General features: G+C 46.7%; 1 protein-coding gene and 1 non-coding gene across 2 annotated transcripts in view; one reads left to right on the top strand and one right to left on the bottom strand.

Annotated features, from left to right (window-relative positions):
• LOC126188338 (LIM homeobox transcription factor 1-beta) overlaps nucleotides 1–21,805 on the top strand; it is a 154,126-nt gene that overhangs the window by 72,639 nt on the left and 59,682 nt on the right. Inside the window, exon 2 of the mRNA XM_049929936.1 lies at nucleotides 4,815–4,986. Within this exon, the coding sequence (XP_049785893.1) occupies nucleotides 4,815–4,986 (172 nt within the window). The remainder of the gene's footprint in view (nucleotides 1–4,814; nucleotides 4,987–21,805) is intronic.
• Nucleotides 11,087–11,161, bottom strand: Trnat-ugu (transfer RNA threonine (anticodon UGU)). The gene has a single exon. It is a non-coding gene; the product is annotated as a tRNA-Thr (tRNA).

Raw genomic sequence — 21,805 nt, 5'->3', positions numbered from 1 at the left:
GCAGTGTCGTGTTGTGCGTACATCGGGTGGATAACTGTGGTGACAACAGTGTAGCGTTCGTTTGTATATCTGTGTGTGGGTGTATAGCGGAAGGAATGGACAGTGTGGCATTAGGTGCCAAGACCAACGCGATCACCCTAGCTAGCTCCGTTAGACACTGCGGGACCGCGCTATGTGTGGGCGGATGGGAATTTGAATTCTCGTCCCTGCCGAATGTGATTGTAGAGTCCAATCACAGGTCAGACAGGTTCACACCCATTACAGCATTCCAGTATGGAAAATATTAAACAATAGACTTTGGTAACTGAAGGAAAAGATAGAAGAACAATAAAAATGTTAACGGTTGCCAATCGTGCTATGACACAAATACAAATAAATATTCAAGTATATGCTTAACATAGCTGTTTGACTTGCTGTGTGAAATTTTACATAATAGTTTGACAGATATTCGTACCGGCACCATAGATTTAAGCAATAAAACGAAAAGAGCAAGAGGAAATGTTCAGTGCCTAAATTGAAATAACTGCACATACACATGTTAACTTTTAGTAACATGGTTCCGACTGCTGCGTTATTACTGTAATATTACCTTGGCAGCTTGTAAAAATATAAAAAGCTCTTATAACACGCAGAGTCACTCAAAGTACGTAGAATGGCGTTATTCGTCGGAAAAACCACTTTCACACGACATAACTGTTGCAAGAACTGTTGTCTCTTCCTCTTCTATTTCGCCCTTGCAAAGAGAATACGACTGATGTCATCGTCTGTAGTATCGGAGCGGCACGGAGTCGATTTGGAGTAATTCGGATGCCGCGGGATGGGTCGGAAAATTTTCGTGGTTTGAATCTTATACGGTAGGCAATAGATATTAGCCATGTGGGGAGGTGAACATCTAGAAACCAGGATCTACGTGGAATAATGGGCTGAAAACGGGCATGGTAACTTCCCCTGAAGAACTGAGACACGTTCCAGTCCTCTTGCCATTGTTTAAAGACATTGTGCGACCAGACGGCACGATTCAGAAGACGGAAGTTTGAGGTCGATTACACTTCCGGATTTTGTAGCTTCTATAGCAAAAATATTATTCTTGTCAGACGAAACGGAGAAGAAAATTGAGAATCTGTTAGGTGACGATCAGTTTGACGACAGCGACGGTAAAGGTACCTGAGAGGCAGTTCTGACGTTGCAGTTGGCAATGGAAGCAAGAACGAAGGAAAATCAAGACACCTTCACAGGATATGTCGACCTGTAGAAAGCGTTCGACAGTGTCAAATGGTGCAAGAAGTTCGAAAGTCTGAGGAAAATAGGAGTAAGGTATAGGTTCAAATGGTTCAAATGGCTCTGAGCCCTATGGGACTTAACATCTGAGGTCATCAGTCCCCTAAAACTCAGAACTACGAGGGCAGTTCAATAAGTAATGCAACACATTTTTTTTCTCGGCCAATTTTGGTTGAAAAAACCGGAAATTTCTTGTGGAATATTTTCAAACATTCCCGCATCGTCTCGTATAGTTTCATTGACTTCCGACAGGTGGCAGCGCTGTACGGAGCTGTTAAAATGGCGTCTGTAACGGATGTGCGTTGCAAACAACGGGCAGTGATCGAGTTTCTTTTGGCGGGAAACCAGGGCATCTCAGATATTCATAGGCGCTTGCAGAATGTCTACGGTGATCTGGCAGTGGACAAAAGCACGGTGAGTCGTTGGGCAAAGCGTGTGTCATCATCGCCGCAAGGTCAAGCAAGACTGTCTGATCTCCCGCGTGCGGGCCGGCCGTGCTGTCACTCCTGCAATGGCGGAGCGTGCGAACACACTCGTTCGAGATGATCGACGGATCACCATCAAACAACTCAGTGCTCAACTTGACATCTCTGTTGGTAGTGCTGTCACAATTGTTCACCAGTTGGGATATTCAAAGGTTTGTTCCCGAACTTCTCCTTCTTCATGACAACGCAAGCCCTCACACAAGTCTTCGCACCCGAGAGGAGCTCACAAAACTTCAGTGGACTGTTCTTCCTCATGCACCCTACAGCCCCAATCTCGCACCGTCGGATTTCCATATGTTTGGCCCAATGAAGGACGCAATCCGTGGGAGGCACTACGCGGATGATGAAGAAGTTATTGATGCAGTACGACGTTGGCTCCGACATCGACCAGTGGAATGGTACCGTGCAGGCATACAAGCCCTCATTTCAAGGTGGCGTAAGGCCGTAGCATTGAATGGAGATTACGTTGAAAAATAGTGTTGTGTAGCTAAAAGATTGGGAAATAACCTGGTGTATTTCAATGCTGAATAAAACAACCCCTGTTTCAGAAAAAAAATGTGTTGCATACTTATTGAACTGCCCTCGTACTTAAACCTAACTAACCTAAGGACATCACACACATCCATGCCCGAGGCAGGATTCGAACCTGCGACCTTAGCGGTCGCGCGGTTCCAGACTGAAGCGCCTAGAACCGCTCGGCCACAACGGCCGGCTAAGGTATAGGTAAAGACAGGTAATCCACAATATGTACAAGAACCAAGAGGCAACAAAAAGAGTGGAAGACTGACAAAAAAGTGCTCTATTTAATAAAGGTGTGAGAGAGGGACGTAATCTTTTGCCCCTACTACTCAATCTACACATAGAAGAATCAATGACGGAAATAAACGACAGGTTCAGGAGCGGAATTAAAATTGAGGGTGGAAGGATATGTATGATGGGATTCGCTGATGAGATTACTATACCTGATGAAAGTGAAGAAGTATTACAGGCCCAGTTGAATGGAATGAACAGTGTAATGAGTAAAGAATATGGAGTGAGAGTAAGTCGAAGAAAGAGGAAAGTGATGAGAAGTAGCAGATATGGCAACAGCGAGAAACTTAACACCAGAATTGAGGATCACGAAGTAGATGAAGTCAGTGAATTCAACTACCTAGGCAGCAAAATAACCAATGACGGACGGCGCAAGGAGGACATCAAAAGCAGACTAGCAGTGGTAAAAAGGACATTCCTGGCCAAGAAAAGGCTGCTAGAGTCAAACATAGGCCTTAATCTGAGGAAATAATTTCTGAGAATGTACGATTGGAGCACAGCATTGTATGTTAGTGAAGCATGGGCTGTGGGAAAACCGGAACAGGAGAGAATCGAAAAATGTAAGGTGGGATGCTACATAAGAATGTTGGAAATTAGGTGGACAGACAAGGTAAGAAACGAGGAGGTTCTTGGCGGAATCGGCGAGGAAAGGAATATATGGAAACACTGGGACATGATGGTAGGATATCTACAGTATTAAGACATCACGGAATAACTTTCATGATGCTAGGAGATAAAGAGGTTGGCACAGGGCAGAAATTCATGGCGGGCCGTTTCAAACCAATGGGAAGAATTATGACTTCTTCTTTATAACTGATGCCGCAGTGAAATTTAACTCAAAGGTATTCCACCGTCCGTCTTTAGATTTCACACTGGGTGCATGCCAAATGATTCCAACAACGTGATTGGTGGTTTTTGAATTCCACTTGTTGTGCCTTAGAGACTGTAAGGTCAACACAGGCTACAATCGAATAGAATTAGGACCTTGGAAACCGAAGATCGGTTACATATCTTAGTGCTGATAGTATAGCTACAACTTTCACAGAAAAAAAACGAAATTCCAGACTTTATTTTTTTTTTTTAGATTTGCTTCTGTGGACAGAGAAAGGCACATCCAATGTGTTCTCCCTCTTTTAATCTGGAGCCATCGGTAAAGTTTAGAGTCGTTCGGGTTATTCTTTCACTGTGTTGCTTTCAGTGTATAGATGGCACTAATCTAGCTGGTGAGCTAGGAGGTGAATTTGTTATAGTCTGACCCATAAACAATGGCGGTTCGCAGAGCTGGAGACGTGGACAGGGATTGCATCATTACCGGGTCCAAGTGACGGTAGTGGTAAGTGTACACACGTGCTCTTTGCTCAAAGAAAGCACGTATACTCTAAATTATGTCTCTCGGTTGCTCAGGGAGAATTTGTCACTTACCAACACCAGTGACAGATCACAACAAATGGAACAAACATTCGCTATATGAAACTTCCTGGCAGATTTAAACTGTGTGCCGGACAGAGACTCGAACTCGGGACCTTTGCCTTTCATGGGCAAGTGCTCTACCATCTGAGCTACCCAAGCACGACTCACGCCCCGTCCTCACAGCTTTGCTTCCGCCAGTACATCGGTCTGCTACTTTCCAAACTTCACAGAAGCTCTCCTGCGAAACTTGCAGAACTAGCACTCCTGGAAGAAAGTGCTAGTTCTGCAAGTTTCGCAGGAGAGCTTCTGTGAAGTTTGGAAAGTAGCAGACCGATGTACTGGCGGAAGTAAAGCTGTGAGGACGGGGCGTGAGTCGTGCTTGGGTAGCTCAGATGGTAGAGCACTTGCCCGTGAAAGGCAAAGGTCCCGAGTTCGAGTCTCGGTGCGGCACACAGTTTAAATCTGCCAGGAAGTTTCATATCAGTGCACACTCCGCTGCAGAGTGAAAATCTCGTTCACTACATAGCTCGTTACAATCGCATTTAATGCTCGCACTGTGTAAGACATTCAAAGCCCAGAGCTGAGAACTCAACAAAACGCTCTTCGGTTGCCGCAGAAAGGGTGTCGTAGAATCGCAGAACGAGCCCGAACTCGACCGCCATCGTTCGTGACTGCGACTATAGTCGGTGGTGCTGGCGCTGACCCCCACTGCACGGCCGGGTAAGCGGGCCCGGCAGGCAGGTGTGCAGGAGCTGGTGAGGGAGGGGGGGGGGGGGGGGGGTCGGGCGAGCACAGAGGTGTGACGCGCTGCGCTGTGCTGTGCTGTGGCAGGGGCGGAGGTGTGCGAGGGCTGCGGCCGCGAGATCCACGACCGCTTCGTGATGCGCGTGTCGGGCGCCTCGTGGCACGAGCACTGCCTCGCCTGCTGCGACTGCGGCGCGCTGCTCTCCGGCTCCTGCTACCTGCGCGCCGGCAGCCTCTACTGCAAGCACGACTACGACAGGTAAGGGGGCCAGTCTGCCCGTGCAAAATACACAGCGGGCTGCCCACAAAAAAAAACTAAAACTAGCAAAAAGCATGTTTTAAAATAAGTGAATTTTATCCATAGTAGATCCTACTGAACTCTGTAACTGTTCCTTTATAGAATGTAGAAAAATTTCCGCTATCAGTCACAATAAAAGATTATTTATTCGTCACACGACCGGTTTCGGGCTTGTGCCCATCCGCAGGTGTTTATACATTCAGGTACATGTTTACCTTGCTGAAGATCGCTGTTTGAATAGAAAGAAAACTATTTGCTGGCGACATTTTTAACAAATGTGCAACTGAGTGGAGAAACTGTCGCCACAGCATAATTATAATAAGGATACTTCATCTCTATGTAAGTACAAATATATTTTCGACAAATGCTGCCTTGTCATTTGCAACTGTTCCACTTGTATCTGTTTAGTCACCACCAAATAATTTTCTTTGCATTCAAACAGTGATATGCAGAAAAATAAAAATGACCGTGAATGTATAAACCCCTGAGGATGGGCACAAGCCCGAAACTGGTCGTGTGACGAATAAATAATCCTTTATTGTGACTAGTAGCGTAAACTTTTCTGTGTTTTAAAAGCATGCAATATTTTACGTTGTAACATCATTTTACTCCTACAGAATATAAAGAAAATTTGTTCCGAAAAAATTATTTTTAAAAACCTTGTATTTACTGAGTTTGAAAAATAGTTGCCAAAATCTCACCCCTTGTAAGAATAATCAGAATAATGTATAAAATCCATGTTTGACCATCAACACCTTTTAGTTCAAACCAAATACCGCAAATACCGACCAGTTTCAGTCACGGATAAGAGTTAAAATGCTATAAGCCACAATATTACATTTGACATCGCTTAAATAATGTGTACAGTATGTGATGAACATCAATAAATGACGCAGGACTTTTAGAAGCAAACATACTAATAACAACTGTATACCATCTTCGCTTGTTAATGGTTATGTTTGCTTCTATACTGAAAAGCCAAAGAAACTCGTACACCTGCCTAATATCGTGTAGAGCACGCAGAAGTGTCGCAACACAACGTGGCATGGACTCGACTAATATCTGAAGTAGTGTTGGAGGGAACTGACGCCATGAACCCTGCAGGATTGTCCACAAATCCTTTGCAAGGCAGTCCAGATACGCTCAATAATATTCATATCTGGCGCGTTTGGTAGCCAGTGGAAGTGCCTCAACTCACAAGAGTGTTCCTGGAGCCACTCTGTAGCAATTCTCGACGTGCGGGGTGTCGCATTGTCCTGCTGGAATTGCCAAAGTCCGTCGGAATGCACAATGGACATGAATGGATGCAGGTGATCAGACAAGATGCTTACGTATGCGTCACCTGTCAGAGTCGTATCTAGACGTATCAGGGGACCCATGTCACTCCAACTGCACACCCCCCACACCATTACAGAGCCTCCGCCAGCTTGAACTGTCTCCTGCTGTCACGCAGGGTCCATGGATTCATGAGGTTGTCTCCTTACCCATTTCGTTGAATAGTCCGCACGCTGACACTTTTTGATGGACCGGCACTGAAATATGCAGGAATTTACGGAGGGATTGCACTTCTGTCCCGCTGAACGATTCTCTTCAGCCGTCGTTGCTCCCGTTCTTGCAGGATCTTTTTTCCGGCCGCAGCGATGTCTGAGATTTGATGTTTTACCGGATTCCTGATATTCACGGTACACTCGTGAACTGGTCGTACGGGAAAATCCCCACTTCACCTGAGTGCCCTCGCTCGTGCGCCGACTATAACACCATGTCCAAACTCACTTAAATCTTGATAACTTGCATTGTAGCAGCAGTAACCGATCTAACAACTGCACCAGACACAAGTTGTGTAATATAGGCGCTGCCGACTGCAGAGCCGTATTCTGCCTCATCTCTGTATTAGAATACACACCTGGAAATTGAAATAAGAACACCGTGAATTCATTGTCCCAGGAAGGGGAAACTTTATTGACACATTCCTGGGGTCAGATACGTCACATGATCACACTGACAGAACCACAGGCACATAGACACAGGCAACAGAGCATGCACAATGTCGGCACTAGTACAGTGTATATCCACCTTTCGCAGCAATGCAGGCTGCTATTCTCCCATGGAGACGATCGTAGAGATGCTGGATGTAGTCCTGTGGAACGGCTTGCCATGCCATTTCCACCTGGCGCCTCACTTGGACCAGCGTTCGTGCTGGACGTGCAGACCGCGTGAGACGACGCTTCATCCAGTCCCAAACATGCTCAATGGGGGACAGGTCCGGAGATCTTGCTGGCCAGGGTAGTTGACTTACACCTTCTAGAGCACGTTGGGTGGCACGGGATACATGCGGACGTGCATTGTCCTGTTGGAACAGCAAGTTCCCTTGCCGGTCTAGGAATGGTAGAACGATGGGTTCGATGACGGTTTGGATGTACCGTGCACTATTCAGTGTCCCCTCGACGATCACCAGTGGTGTACGGCCAGTGTAGGAGATCGCTCCCCACACCATGATGCCGGGTGTTGGCCCTGTGTGCCTCGGTCGTATGCAGTCCTGATTGTGGCGCTCACCTGCACGGGCCAAACACGCATACGACCATCATTGGCACCGAGGCAGAAGCGACTCTCATCGCTGAAGACGACACGTCTCCATTCGTCCCTCCATTCACGCCTGTCGCGACACCACTGGAGGCGGGCTGCACGATGTCGGGGCGTGAGCGGAAGACGGCCTAACGGTGTGCGGGACCGTAGCCCAGCTTCATGGAGACGGTTGCGAATGGTCCTCGCCGTTACCCCAGGAGCAACAGTGTCCCTAATTTGCTGGGAAGTGGCGGTGCGGTCCCCTACGGCACTGCGTAGGATCCTACGGTCTTGGCGTGCATCCGTGCGTCGCTGCGGTCCGGTCCCAGGTCGACGGGCACGCGCACCTTCCGCCGACCACTGGCGACAACATCGATGTACTGTGGAGACCTCACGCCCCACGTGTTGAGCAATTCGGCGGTACGTCCACCCGGCCTCCCGCATGCCCACTATACGCCCTCGCTCAAAGTCCGTCAACTGCACATACGGTTCACGTCCACGCTGTCGCGGCATGCTACCAGTGTTAAAGACTGCGATGGAGCTCCGTATGCCACGGCAAACTGGCTGACACTGACGGCGGCGGTGCACAAATGCTGCGCAGCTAGCGCCATTCGACGGCCAACACCGCGGTTCCTGGTGTGTCCGCTGTGCCGTGCGTGTGATCATTGCTTGTACAGCCCTCTCGCAGTGTCCGGAGCAAGTATGGTGGGTCTGACACACCGGTGTCAATGTGTTCTTTTTTCCATTTCCAGGAGTGTAGTTTAAAAGTCCTATGTGGTATACTGATATTCGTAACATGATGATGTTTAATGATGTTTGGTTTGTGGGGCGCTCAACTGAGCGGTTATCGACGCCCGTGCAAAGCCCCAATTTTTACACAGTCCATTTCTTTTCACAATCCAATCCAGTCACTCTCACAAATGATGGTGATGATGAAATGATGAGTACAACACAAACACCCAGTCCCCGGGCAGAGAAAATCCCCAACCCGGCCGGTAATCGAACCCGGGACCCACATTCATGACATGCTCTACACATTACTTAAGTAATGAAAAATGTCATGCTGCGGGTTAAACCATATAAACCTTTCTCCGTGAAGATGGTGCATGACTGCAACTGGTCGATATTTGGGTTTTAAAGCGGCTGATGGTCAGAATTGCATTTTATGCATTATTTGACGCCTGTTTCCAATAACGTCGAATCAAAATAACGCCAAACCAAATTAGGAAAAGGTATTAAATCACAGAAAACATAATCTACTTTGAAAGCAGATACTATACACGGTGGAGTCAGTTTAATATGACCACAGCTTATGCTAAACTTCAATGTGCAATAACCATTCACAGACGGCAGGTAGCAGCTGGCAGTGGCGGGTACATGAATTGTTTCCGATGGTGGTGGTGGGGGAGGGGGGGTAGAGGGGGTAGAGAGGGGGTGTGGGGGGTAGACGGGGGGGGGGGGGGAGGACAGAAATCAGTGCGCCGTTGTCGTAACCCGGAGACGGAGCGATGTATCTGACGTCCAAAAAGGCATGATCACTGCCTTCGAGACAGAGTGGAATCATTTCTAAAACGGCTACGTTTGTAAACTGTTCGTGTGCCAGCGTGGATAAAGTATATCGTGCGTGGCAAAATGGTGTTATCAGAATCGGCGCTGAGGCACCGTGGGCCATGACGACAGCAGCAAACATCAGCTGCAGAAATCAGTGCGGGCGAATAGACGTGCAGTGTTGAGCAACTGATTGCCCAGATGGGAAAAGGGGCTGCCAACAGTGTTCTCCTGAACGAGCGCTCTGTGAACGCTGCAGTACGTCGACCTCGCGGCACGAACACTGCTGACAGCCGTTCATCAGCGACGAAGGCCAGACTTGCACACCTGTAGCCCAACTGGACGTCTGCTGAGTGGAGGTCGGCTTTTCAAATGAATCAAGTTTTATGTTCCATCCCATAGATGCCCTTTGGCGTCTACAGCCCTGCAACAAACGTCGGAGTGCTCCAGGCCGGAGGAGGGAGCTTTATGGTCTGGGGAATCTTCTCGTGGCATTCCCTGGGCGATTTTGTGATTTTGAAACGTACAGCGTATCAACACGAGTGTGCATCTATCCTCGGGACTATGTCCCCTGTCACATGCAGTTTCTTTTCCTCGGCATGACGGCATATAACATTAGGATAATGCTCGCAGTGTACGTGCATTTTTCAGAGAAAACCAGGACGAGTTTACTGATCCCCCGTGGCCACCAAACCCCCGGAGTTAAACCAAATCGGGAAGCTGTGTGACGACCATGATCCAGCAGTCCGCGCCGTGGATACTCAACCACGAAACCTAGCGCAGCTGTCCACAGCACTAGATCGGGCATGGCTCCACGTCTCTGCTGATACTTTGCACGACCTCACTCACTCCCTTCCTGCACGTCCGCGCTGCTAAAGGCGCTTATTCGCGTTTTTGAGACGTGGTCACATTAATGTGACTGGGCCGTTTATAACATCTTACAGAAGGTTATGGAATTTCTTTGAGTTTTCTTTGCTGTACCCAAGGGCTCTGCTATAAGATTTCAGACAATTTGGTTTTGTACGTTCAAGAAAAAAACTAACCCACTTTTTCTTTGCAATGTCATCTTACAATGAATGTTCACTGTTATTTCTCGCCGGCCGATGGTGGCTGAGCGGTTCTAGGCGCTTCAGTCTGGATCCGCGCGACCGCTACGTCGCAGGATCGAATCCTGCCTCGGGCATGGATGTGTGTGATGTCCTTAGGTTAGTTAGGTTTAAGTAGTTCTAAGTTCTAGGGGACTGACGACCACAGATGTTAAGTCCCATAGTGCTCAGAGCCAGTTGAACCATTTTGTTATTTCTCTCTGGCAGATGTACGACCATTCTTCACAAATCATTAAGAGTAAGCCCAAGGGAAGATGTTTCCATAGCAAGACAATACTAAACCAGCTCTTCTTCAACATCTTTACCCATAATTGTAAGTTTGCCTCGTTTTGTTTTTGCTGTTCTCTCTGGTGTTCTATACTGTATGTTGCATATCTTTATGATACTTTCTTGTAACATTCTTTCTTCTTTTTTATTCTTTTTTTCGCTTTAGACTTCGCAATGCCTCGTTATGGCACGCTACAATTGCTCACAATTCTGATATTTGTGATGTAATTTCATAATGGATTTTCGATCAATGAAGTCGGACAACATATTACTTCCTGTCATATACAACTCACGAAACGACCACGATGACAAAATTGAGGACATTAGAGTTAACACAGACAATCGTTCCCCGCACGCGCCATTCGCGATTCGAACAGGGAAGGAGTGGATCATTTAGTAGTACTAGAAGTACCCTCCGCCGCACATCGGTAGGTGGCTTTTCATTTTACTTAAATCCTTCTTTTTTATACATAAGGCACGTTTATAACAAGAGCACAACATCGCTAATTAGAGTTATATTAATACCGCCAGCTGCTCACGGGCGTTGATATATATCAACGGGGACAGGTGAAAATGTGTGCCCCGACCGGGACTCGAACCCGGGATCTCCTGCTTACACGGCAGACGCTCGATCCAGCTGAGCCACCGAGAGCTCAGAGGAGAGTGTGACTACAAGGACTATCTCGCGCACGCCTCCCGCGAGACCGACATTCCCACCTTGTGTGTCCACACACTACATTCGTAGTGTCCCACCCCAACACACTCATTACTCATGGAAGATGTTCTTACCAAGTTCCGTAAGAGTTCGCGGAATATGTGTGCATCCGCAAAGAAGAAGAAGGTCATGGTCGGCATTGCCAGAACTGCACTCCTGGAAAAGGAAAAAAGAACACATTGACACCGGTGTGTCAGACCCACCATACTTGCTCCGGACACTGCGAGAGGGCTGTACAAGCAATGATCACACGCACGGCACAGCGGACACACCAGGAACCGCGGTGTTGGCCGTCGAATGGCGCTAGCTGCGCAGCATTTGTGCACCGCCGCCGTCAGTGTCAGCCAGTTTGCCGTGGCATACGGAGCTCCATCGCAGTCTTTAACACTGGTAGCATGCCGCGACAGCGTGGACGTGAACCGTATGTGCAGTTGACGGACTTTGAGCGAGGGCGTATAGTGGGCATGCGGGAGGCCGGGTGGACGTACCGCCGAATTGCTCAACACGTGGGGCGTGAGGTCTCCACAGTACATCGATGTTGTCGCCAGTGGTCGGCGGAAGGTGCACGTGCCCGTCGACCTGGGACCGGACCGCAGCGACGCACGGATGCACGCCAAGACCGTAGGATCCTACGCAGTGCCGTAGGGGACCGCACCGCCACTTCCCAGCAAATTAGGGACACTGTTGCTCCTGGGGTATCGGCGAGGACCATTCGCAACCGTCTCCATGAAGCTGGACTACGGTCCCGCACACCGTTAGGCCGTCTTCCGCTCACGCCCCAACATCGTGCAGCCCGCCTCGAGTGGTGTCGCGACAGGCGTGAATGGAGGGACGAATGGAGACGTGTCGTCTTCAGCGATGAGAGTCGCTTCTGCCTTGGTGCCAGTGATGGTCGTATGCGTGTTTGGCGCCGTGCAGGTGAGCGCCACAATCAGGACTGCATACGACCGAGGCACACAGGGCCAACACCCGGCATCATGGTGTGGGGAGCGATCTCCTACACTGGCCGTACACCACTGGTGATCGTCGAGGGGACACTAATAGTGCACGGTACATCCAAACCGTCATCGAACCCATCGTTCTACCATTCCTAGACCGGCAAGGGAACTTGCTGTTCCAACAGAACAATGCACGTCCGCATGTATCCCGTGCCACCCAACGTGCTCTAGAAGGTGTAAGTCAACTACCCTGGCCAGCAAGATCTCCGGATCTGTCCCCCATTGAGCATGTTTGGGACTGGATGAAGCGTCGTCTCACGCGGTCTGCACGTCCAGCACGAACGCTGGTCCAACTGAGGCGCCAGGTGGAAATGGCATGGCAAGCCGTTCCACAGGACTACATCCAGCATCTCTACGATCGTCTCCATGGGAGAATAGCAGCCTGCATTGCTGCGAAAGGTGGATATACACTGTACTAGTGCCGACATTGTGCATGCTCTGTTGCCTGTGTCTATGTGCCTGTGGTTCTGTCAGTGTGATCATGTGATGTATCTGACCCCAGGAATGTGTCAATAAAGTTTCCCCTTCCTGGGACAATGAATTCACGGTGTTCTTATTTCAATTTCCAGGAGTGTATATACTTATATGGATATCCATATAAGTACATCGTTAATTGTTTTCTGATCCTATAGATACTATACAATCCTTCCGAAGTTGTATTTCCAACTGTTTTCCAAATAAAACGTTCCCTCAAATGGTGGCAGAGGAAAAAAGATCATGTTATGCACGTATAACTCTAGCCCAAACGCGTCAGGTGAATTTACATTAATAAAATATTAATCCTAATATTAAATTCTCCATAACTTCGGTAATATTCCAGACTTGAATAATCTAATACCAGTTTTGGAATAGCATGAAAGTTTATTTAAGATGAGACATTTTGCACTTCATTTCACAGCTGTTTGAAATTTCATAAATTTACATTTATTTTACTTTAGTAAGACGGTAGAATGGGTTGTGAAAGAAATAGTTGACTCAGTTATGGCAGTTCTGAGTCAGCTGATGTTGAAATACCTCGTTAGACCTCCAAACCATTATTTTTGTGATTTACTTCCAAAGTTAGTTGGCATCACTGAAAAAATGCGTAAGATGACTGTTGTTATTGCAAAATATGATTGTGATGTCTGTTTACATAATACAAGGAGACATGTTACGACGTATTACTTACTACATGAAACTCTGCACCCTTAGCACAAGTGGATCCTGAGAGCAAACTCCTGCAGCCGTTTTAATTAGATGATTCATCACTGATCGTCGATGAAATCCAAAAGATGAATTTTTGGTGTTAAAAGGGGGGGTCAGAATTTAGTTTTCATTGAACTCGACTATAGAAAACACCACACTTGGCATCCAATCAGTAGAGCGAACAATTATGGTTCGTACTAACACAGGAACTTAGATGTCTCGTCCGAGAACGCACTGCCCAGTTCGCATCCAAACTGGTGTTTTTTTTATAACGGCGTACGCTATCCCTTCTTACCCACTTGTGAATTTTTCTCGGGTTCGCTGCTTGATTCTGATGCTGTCTTCAGCGTTACCGAGTAAGAACTGTTCAATGGAATGAACAGACCAATGCGTACAAATTGTGGACTGAGATCAAACTGAAGAAAGATGAAAACAATGACGAGTAGCAAAAATCAAATTAGCGATGTATTTTTCATTAAAACTGGGCATTCAGCTGGAGACGAAGGATCTCTGCTACCTTCTAAGGAAAACCGTACATGACGACCGAAGCAAGGAGGATATAAGAAGCAGAGACAGGCACAAGCAAAGAGGACTAAAACAAGCGTAGTCTACGTCTACGTGATTAGTCTCCTATTCACAATAAAGTACCTGGCGGAGGTTTCAATGAACCCCCTTCAAGCTGTCTCTCTACCGTTCAACTCTCGAACGGCAAGCGGGAAAAACGAGCACTTAAATTTTTCTGCGCGAACCCTGATTTCTCTTATTTTATCGTGATGATCATTTCTCCCTATGTAGGTGGGTTCCCACAGAATGTTTTCGCAATCGGAGGAGAAAACTGGTGATTGAAATTTCATGAGAAGATCCCATCGCAACGAAAATCGACTTATTTTAATGATTGCAACTCCAATTCACGTATCATGTCTGTGAAACTATCTCCCCTATTTCGCGATAATACAAAACGAGCTGCCCTTCTTTGTACTTTTTCGATGTCATCGGTCAGCCCACCTGATGTGGATCCCACACCGCCCAGCAGTACTCTAGAATAGGTCGGAAAAGTGTGTTGTAAGAAGTCCCTTTAGTAGGCCTGTTGCCTACTGCCTGCCGAAAATTGTGTGAAGTGATACTATTAATACAGAAGATATTCCTCAGAGAATGTGTGGAAACCATTTACTAGAAAATGGGATAGAATTATGCGTCATGAGTTGATACCTTAAGGCGCTATAGGGAGGCACAGAGAGGAAAAATTGAGGGGGAAAAATAAATGAAACCGTTGGTTATAAGTGCTACTCTGAGATGAAGATGTTGACACTGGGGAAGAAATGGGTTCAGAGTGCATCAAACGAATCAGAAGAATAGGAAAAGATACAGCAGGATCCTTTGTTCTACTCGATTTACATATAATTATTAGTTACGGATTCTGCGTCGAGTTCAACTGCGGATCTCTGCCCAGTCGTCTCTATTAAACGTACACTGTACGATCAAAAGTATCCGGACACCCTCTGCCTATTATGACGGCTTGACCGCTACTGGAGTCCGCAGCTCGTGGTCTAGTGGTTAGCGTTGCTGCTTCTGGATCACAGGGTCCCGGGTTCGCTTCCCGGCCGGGTTGGGGATTTCCTCTGCCAGGGGACTGGGTGTCTGTGTTGTTCTCATCATTTCATCATCATCTTCGTCAATCGTGGCAGTGGCGAGATTGGACTGTGAAAAAAATAATTGGACTGTGTCAACATTGGGATTTTGTATGGGTGCAGGCGACAGCGCAGTTGAGTTCCCCACAAACTATAGATCACCATCATCAGCGCTGCTACTTTGAATGAGGTGACTCAATGTCGGTGGTATAATGGCAGTCCATTCTTCCTCAAGAGCCGAAACGAGAGAGGGTAGAGATGGTGGACGCTGGCCTCTGGAGTGAAGACGACGATGTGTCTCATCGCAAAACTGTGCCGCTGGGTTCTGTTCGGGAGTGTGGGCAAGCCAATCCATCTCAGTATTGTTATTATCCGTAAACCATTGCCTCACAAATGTTGCATTATGACAAGGTTCATTTTCACCCTGATATGTTCATCGTCTCTCTAGTGTACGCATTACCGATCGCTGTAAAACGTGCTTATATCCTTCCGCATTTAGTGTTTAATTAGATGCAATAAAGGCCCACGCCCTACCGGCTGAAAACTCCCCTGTACCGCAACACCACCTCCTCCTTCCCGCACTGTTGACTATTTGGCGCCACACGTAATGGTGGGTAATGTTCCCCACATCTCATTGCCACAGGACATAGCGTGACACCAAAGAACTCGTTTGCAATCATCCACTCTGTCCAGCGGCGTCTTTCTTTCCACCACCTCATGCGTCGCTTAGTCTTGACTACAGAAATACAGAGAGACAGTTATTGAAAAAAACAGTAAATTAGTTACAGACATCGGTGTGCACACACTTTGTTCAACATGCAAATGTTATTATAGCTATTCGAATTTAGGTTGTGACATGTTATTTATGCCTGCCATTATTGGCGGTGATGTCTGACAGACGAATAGCGAAATTCTGTATGACCTACAAAAGTCGCAGAACATCGATGCTGACGATGACCTCCTGAATGGCTGTTTTGAGATTATTGTTGTACACCTTGTCTTCCACCGGCCGGAGTGGCCGTGCGGTTCTAGGCGCTACAGTCTGGAACCGAGCGACCGCTACGGTCGCAGGTTCGAATCCTGCCTCGGGCATGGATGTGTGTGATGTCCTTAGGTTAGTTAGGTTTAATTAGTTCTAAGTTCTGGGCGACTGATGACTTCAGAAGTTAAGTCGCATAGTGCTCAGAGCCATTTGTCTTCCATATAGCCCCACAAAAATGAGTCGCGTGTGTTCAGATCCGGAGAATATGGTGGCCAATCGAGGCCCATGCCAGGGGCCTCTGGGTACCCCAGAGCCAGAATGCGGTCGTCAGAGTGGTCCTCCAGGAGATCCTGCTTCGATGTGGTCGAGCCACGTCTTGCGTGAACCACATTTTGCCGAAACTGGAATCACATTGGATAATGGGGATGAAATCATTTCCCAAAACCTTCACGTACTGTTCGGTAGTCACCGTGCCACGACAGGAAAGCGCACCGATTATTCCGTGTCTAGACAACGAACACCACATAGTCATCCGTTGAGGGTGAAGAGACTTCTCGATCGCGAATTGCGGATTCTCAGTTCCCCAAATGTGTCAATTTTGCTTATTGACGAACCCATCCAAATGAAAGTGGGCTTCGTCGCTAAACAAAACCGAACCTAACCATACTAATTCCCATCATGCCCCGCAGCGAATCGTGTATTTGAATGTCCTAACGCAAACCATTCAGAAGTTATGAGGAATTGTTCGACCACTGTAGCGCATTCTTTTTTTCTTATGTCCCTACGCGCAGTCCGTCGGCAGATGAGGTGTGTCCGGCTTCAGCATAACTACTGTGGTCGTTCCTTCGCCTTAACTGTGGTCGTTCCTTCGCGTTTGCACTTCACAACCACTCCACGAACAGTCGACGTGGGTAGCTGTAGAGGGGTTCGAATACCCCTGATAGATTTTTTACTCAGATGCCGTCAAATGTCTAGTCGACTTTCGAAGTCAGTGATATCTCCTTAGCGACCCAGTCTGCTGATGCCGCTTCTTTACTGAGAATACGATACTCATTACCTGATTGTATACTGACGTGTCTGCCTCTCCTCACTCGTAGTGATCAATTCTGCATTACATAGGAGTGTCCGGATACTTCTCATCAAATACACTACTGGCCATTAAAATTGCTACACCAAGAAGAAATGCAGATGATAAATGGGTATCCATTGGACAAATATATTATACTAGAACTGACAAGTGATTATCCTGCTGAAATGTAGGGTTTCGCAGGGGTCGAATGAAGCGTAGAACCACTGGTCGTAAGACATCTGAAATGTAATGTCCGCTGTTCAAAGTGCCGTCAATCCGAACAAGAGGTGACCGAGACGGGTAACCAATGGGACCCCATACCATCAGGCCGGGTGATACGCCAGTATGGCGATGACGAACATACGCTTCCAATGTGCGTCCACCGCGATGTCGCCAAACACGGATGCGACCATCATGATGCTGTAAACAGAACCTGGATTCATCCGAAAAAAAGACGTTTTGCCATTCGTGCACCCAGGGTCGTCGTTGAGTACACCATCGCAGGCGCTCCTGTCTGTGATGCAGCGTCAAGGATACCGCAGCCGTGGTCTCAGAGCTGATAGTCCACGCTGCTCCAAACGTCGTCGAACTGTTCGTGCAGATGGTTGTTGTCTTCCAAACGTCCCCGTCTGTTGACTCAGGGATCGAGACGTGGCTGCACGATCCGTTACAACCATGCGAATAAGATGCCTGTCATCTGGACTGCTAGTGATACGAGGCCGTTGGGATCCAGCACGGCGTTCCGTATTACCCTCCTGAACCCACCGATTCCATATTCTGCTAACAGTCATTTGATCTCGACCAGCGCGAACAGCAATGTCGCGATACGATAAACCGTAATTGCGATAGGCTACAATCCGACCTTTATCAAAGTCGGAAACGTGATGGTACGCATTTTTCCTCCTTACACGAGGCATCACAACACCGTTTGAACAGGCAACGCCGGTCAACTGCTGTTTGTGTATGGGAAATCGGTTGGAAACTTTCCTCGTGTCAGCACGTTGTAGGTGTCGCCACCAGCGCCAACCTTGTGTGAACGCTCTGCAAAGCTAATCATTTGCATATCATAGCATCTTTTCCTGTCGGTTAAATTTCCCGTCTGTAGCACGTCTTCTTCATGGTGTAGCAATTTTAATGGCCAGTACTGTAATTCCCATCATCCCCCGCAGCGAACCCCTCACGAGTTATGACGATTTTCTTTAATGTAGTTCAATAATGGTGAGCCTGTAGGTTATGAAGAATTGCTCGACCATGGTATGCCATTCTTTTTTTATATCCCTTTTTTTTTGTCATCGGTCTACTGACTGGTTTGATGCGGCCTGCCACGAACTCCTTTCCTGTGCTAACCTCTTCATCTCAGAGTAGCACTTGCAACCTACGTCCTCAATTATTTGCTGGACGTATTTCAATCTCTGTCTTCCTCTACAGTTTTTGCCCTCTACAGATCCCTCTAGTACCATGGAAGTCATTCCCTCATGTCTTAGCAGATGTCCTATCATCCTCTCCCTTCTCCTTATCAGTGTTTTCCACATATTCCTTTCCTCTCCGATTCTGCGTAGAACCTCCTCATTCCTTACCTTATCAGTCCACTTAATTTTCAACATTCGTCTATAGCACCACATCTCAAATCCTTCGATTCTCTTCTGTTCCGGTTTTCCCACAGTCCATGTTTCACTACCATACAATGCTGTACTCCAGACGTACATCCTCAGAAATTTCTTCCTCAAATTAAGGCCGGTATTTGATATTAGTAGACTTCTCTTGGCCAGAAATGCCTTTTTTGCCATAGCGAGTCTGCTTTTGATGTCCTCCTTGCTCCGACTGTCATTGGTTATTTTACTGCCTAGGTAGCAGAATTCCTTAACTTCATTGACTTCGTGACCATCAATCCTGATGTTAAGTTTCTCGCTGTTCTCATTTCTACTACTTCTCATTACCTTCGCCTTTCTCCGATTTACTCTCAAACCATACTGTGTACTCATTAGACTGTTCATTCCGTTCAGCAGATCATTTAATTCTTCTTTACTTTCACTCAGGATAGCAATGCCATCAGCGAATCGTATCATTGATATCCTTTCACCTTGTATTTTAATTCCACTCCTGAACCTTTCTTTTATTTCCATCATTGCTTCCTCGATGTACAGATTGAAGAGTAGGGGCGAAAGGCTACAGCCTTGTCTTACACCCTTCTTAATACGAGCACTTCGTTCTTGATCGTCCACTTTTATTATTCCCTCTCGGTTGTTGTACATATTGTATATGACCCGTCTCTCCCTATAGCTTACCCCTACTTTTTTCAGAATCTCGAACAGCTTGCACCATTTTATATTCTCGAACGCTTTTTCCAGGTCGACAAATCCTATGAAAGTGTCTTGATTTTTCATTAGCCTTGCTTCCATTATTAGCCGTAACGTCAGAATTGCCTCTCTCGTCCCTTTACTTTTCCTAAAGCCAAACTGATCGTCACCTAGCGCATTCTCAATTTTCTTTTCCATTCTTCTGTATATTATTCTTGTAAGCAGCTTCGATATATGAGCTGTTAAGCTGATTGTGCGATAATTCTCGCACTTGTCAGCTCTTGCCGTCTTCGAAATTGTGTGGATGATGCTTTTCCGAAAGTCAGATGGTATATCGCCAGACTCATATATTCTACACACCAACGTGAATAGTCGTTTTGTTGCCACTTCCCCCAATGATTTTAGAAATTCTGATGGAGTGTTATCTATCCCTTCTGCCTTATTTGACCGTAAGTTCTCCAAAGCTCTTTTAAATTCCGATTCTAATACTGGATCCCCTATCTCTTCTAAATCGACTCCTGTTTCTTCTTCTATCACATCAGACAAATCTTCACCCTCATACAAGCTTTCAATGTATTCTTTCCACCTTACCACCGTTGCTTTTAATGTCACCAAAGGTTGTTTTCACTTTCCTGTATGCTGAGTCTGTCGATGTCTTCACATTTTTCCTGCAGCCATTTCGTCTTAGCTTCCCTGCACTTCCTATTTATTTCATTCCTCAGCGACTTGTATTTCTGTATTCCTGATTTTCCCGGAACATGTTTGTACTTCCTCCTTTCATCAATCAACTGAAGTATTTCTTCTGTTACCCATGGTTTCTTCGCAGCTACCTTCTTTGTACCTATGTTTTCCTTCCCAACTTCTGTGATGGCCCTTTTTAGAGATGTCCATTCCTCTTCAACTGTACTGCCTACCGCGCTATTCCTTATTGCTGTATCTATAGCGTTAGAGAACTTCAAACGTATCTCGTCATTCCTTAGTACTTCCGTATCCCACTTCTTTGCGTATTGATTCTTCCTGACTAATGTCTTGAACTTCAGCCTACTCTTCATCACTACTATATTGTGATCTGAGTCTATATCTGCTCCTGGGTACGCCTTACAGTCCAGTATCTGATTTCGGAATCTCTGTCTGATCATGATGTAATCTAATTGAAATCTTCCCGTATCTCCCGGCCTTTTCCAAGTATACCTCCTCCTCTTGTGATTCTTGAACAGGGTATTCGCTATTACTAGCTGAAACTTATTACAGAACTCAATTAGTCTTTCTCCTCTTTCATTCCTTGTCCCAAGCCCATATTCTCCTGTAACCTTTTCTTCTACTCCTTCCCCTACAACTGCATTCCAGTCGCCCATGACTATTAGATTTTCGTCCCCCTTTACATACTGCATTACCCTTTCAATATCCTCATACACTTTCTCTATCTGTTCATCTTCAGCTTGCGACGTCGGCATGTATACCTGAACTATCGTTGTCGGTGTTGGTCTGCTGTCGATTCAGATTAGAACAACCTGGTCACTGAACTGTTCACAGTAACACACCCCCTGCCCTACCTTCCTATTCATAACGAATCCTACACCTGTTATACCATTTTCTGCTGCTGTTGATATTACCCGATACTCATCTGACCAGAAATCCTTGTCTTCCTTCCACTTCACTTCACTGACCCCTACTATATCTAGATTGAGCCTTTGCATTTCCCTTTTCAGATATTCTAGTTTCCCTACCACGTTCAAGCTTCTGACATTCCACGCCCCGACTCGTAGAACGTTATCCTTTCGTTGATTATTCAATCTTTTTCTCATGGTAACCTCCCCCTTGGCAGTCCCCTCCTGGAGATCCGAATGGGGGACTATTCCGGAATCTTTTGCCAATGGAGAGGTCATCATGACACTTCTTCAATTACAGGCCACATGTCCTGTGGATACACGTTACGTGTCTTTAATGCAGTGGTTTCCATTGCATTCTGCATGCTCATGTCGATGATGATTGCTGATTCTTCCGCCTTTAGGGGCAATTTCCCACCCCTAGGACAAGAGAGTGCCCTGAACCTCTATCCGCTCCTTCGCCCTCTTTGACAAGGCCGTTGGCAGAATGAGGCTGACTTCTTATGCCGGAAGTCTTCGGCCGCCAATGCTGATTATTTATCAAAATTTAGGCAGTGGCGGTGATCGAACCCGGGTCCAAAGACGTTTTGATTATGAATCAAAGACGCTACCCCTAGACCCCTACGCGCAGTTATTGTGTTAGCTGGATTGCTGGTGCTGCTTTGGAACTCACAAGCGATTCCTTCCGCTGATGTCATGCTTTTTTTTTGTTTTTTGTTTTTTTACTCAGATGCCGTCAAACGACTAGTTGACCTTCGAAGTCAGTGATATCTACTTAGCTACCCATTCAGCTGTTGCCGCTTCCTTACTGAGAAC

Source organism: Schistocerca cancellata, chromosome 5 (assembly GCF_023864275.1).
Source record: "Schistocerca cancellata isolate TAMUIC-IGC-003103 chromosome 5, iqSchCanc2.1, whole genome shotgun sequence".
Lineage (NCBI taxonomy): Eukaryota > Metazoa > Arthropoda > Insecta > Orthoptera > Acrididae > Schistocerca > Schistocerca cancellata.
The sequence above is the reverse complement of the archived record's forward strand: the minus strand, read 5'-3'. Positions and strand labels throughout refer to the sequence as shown.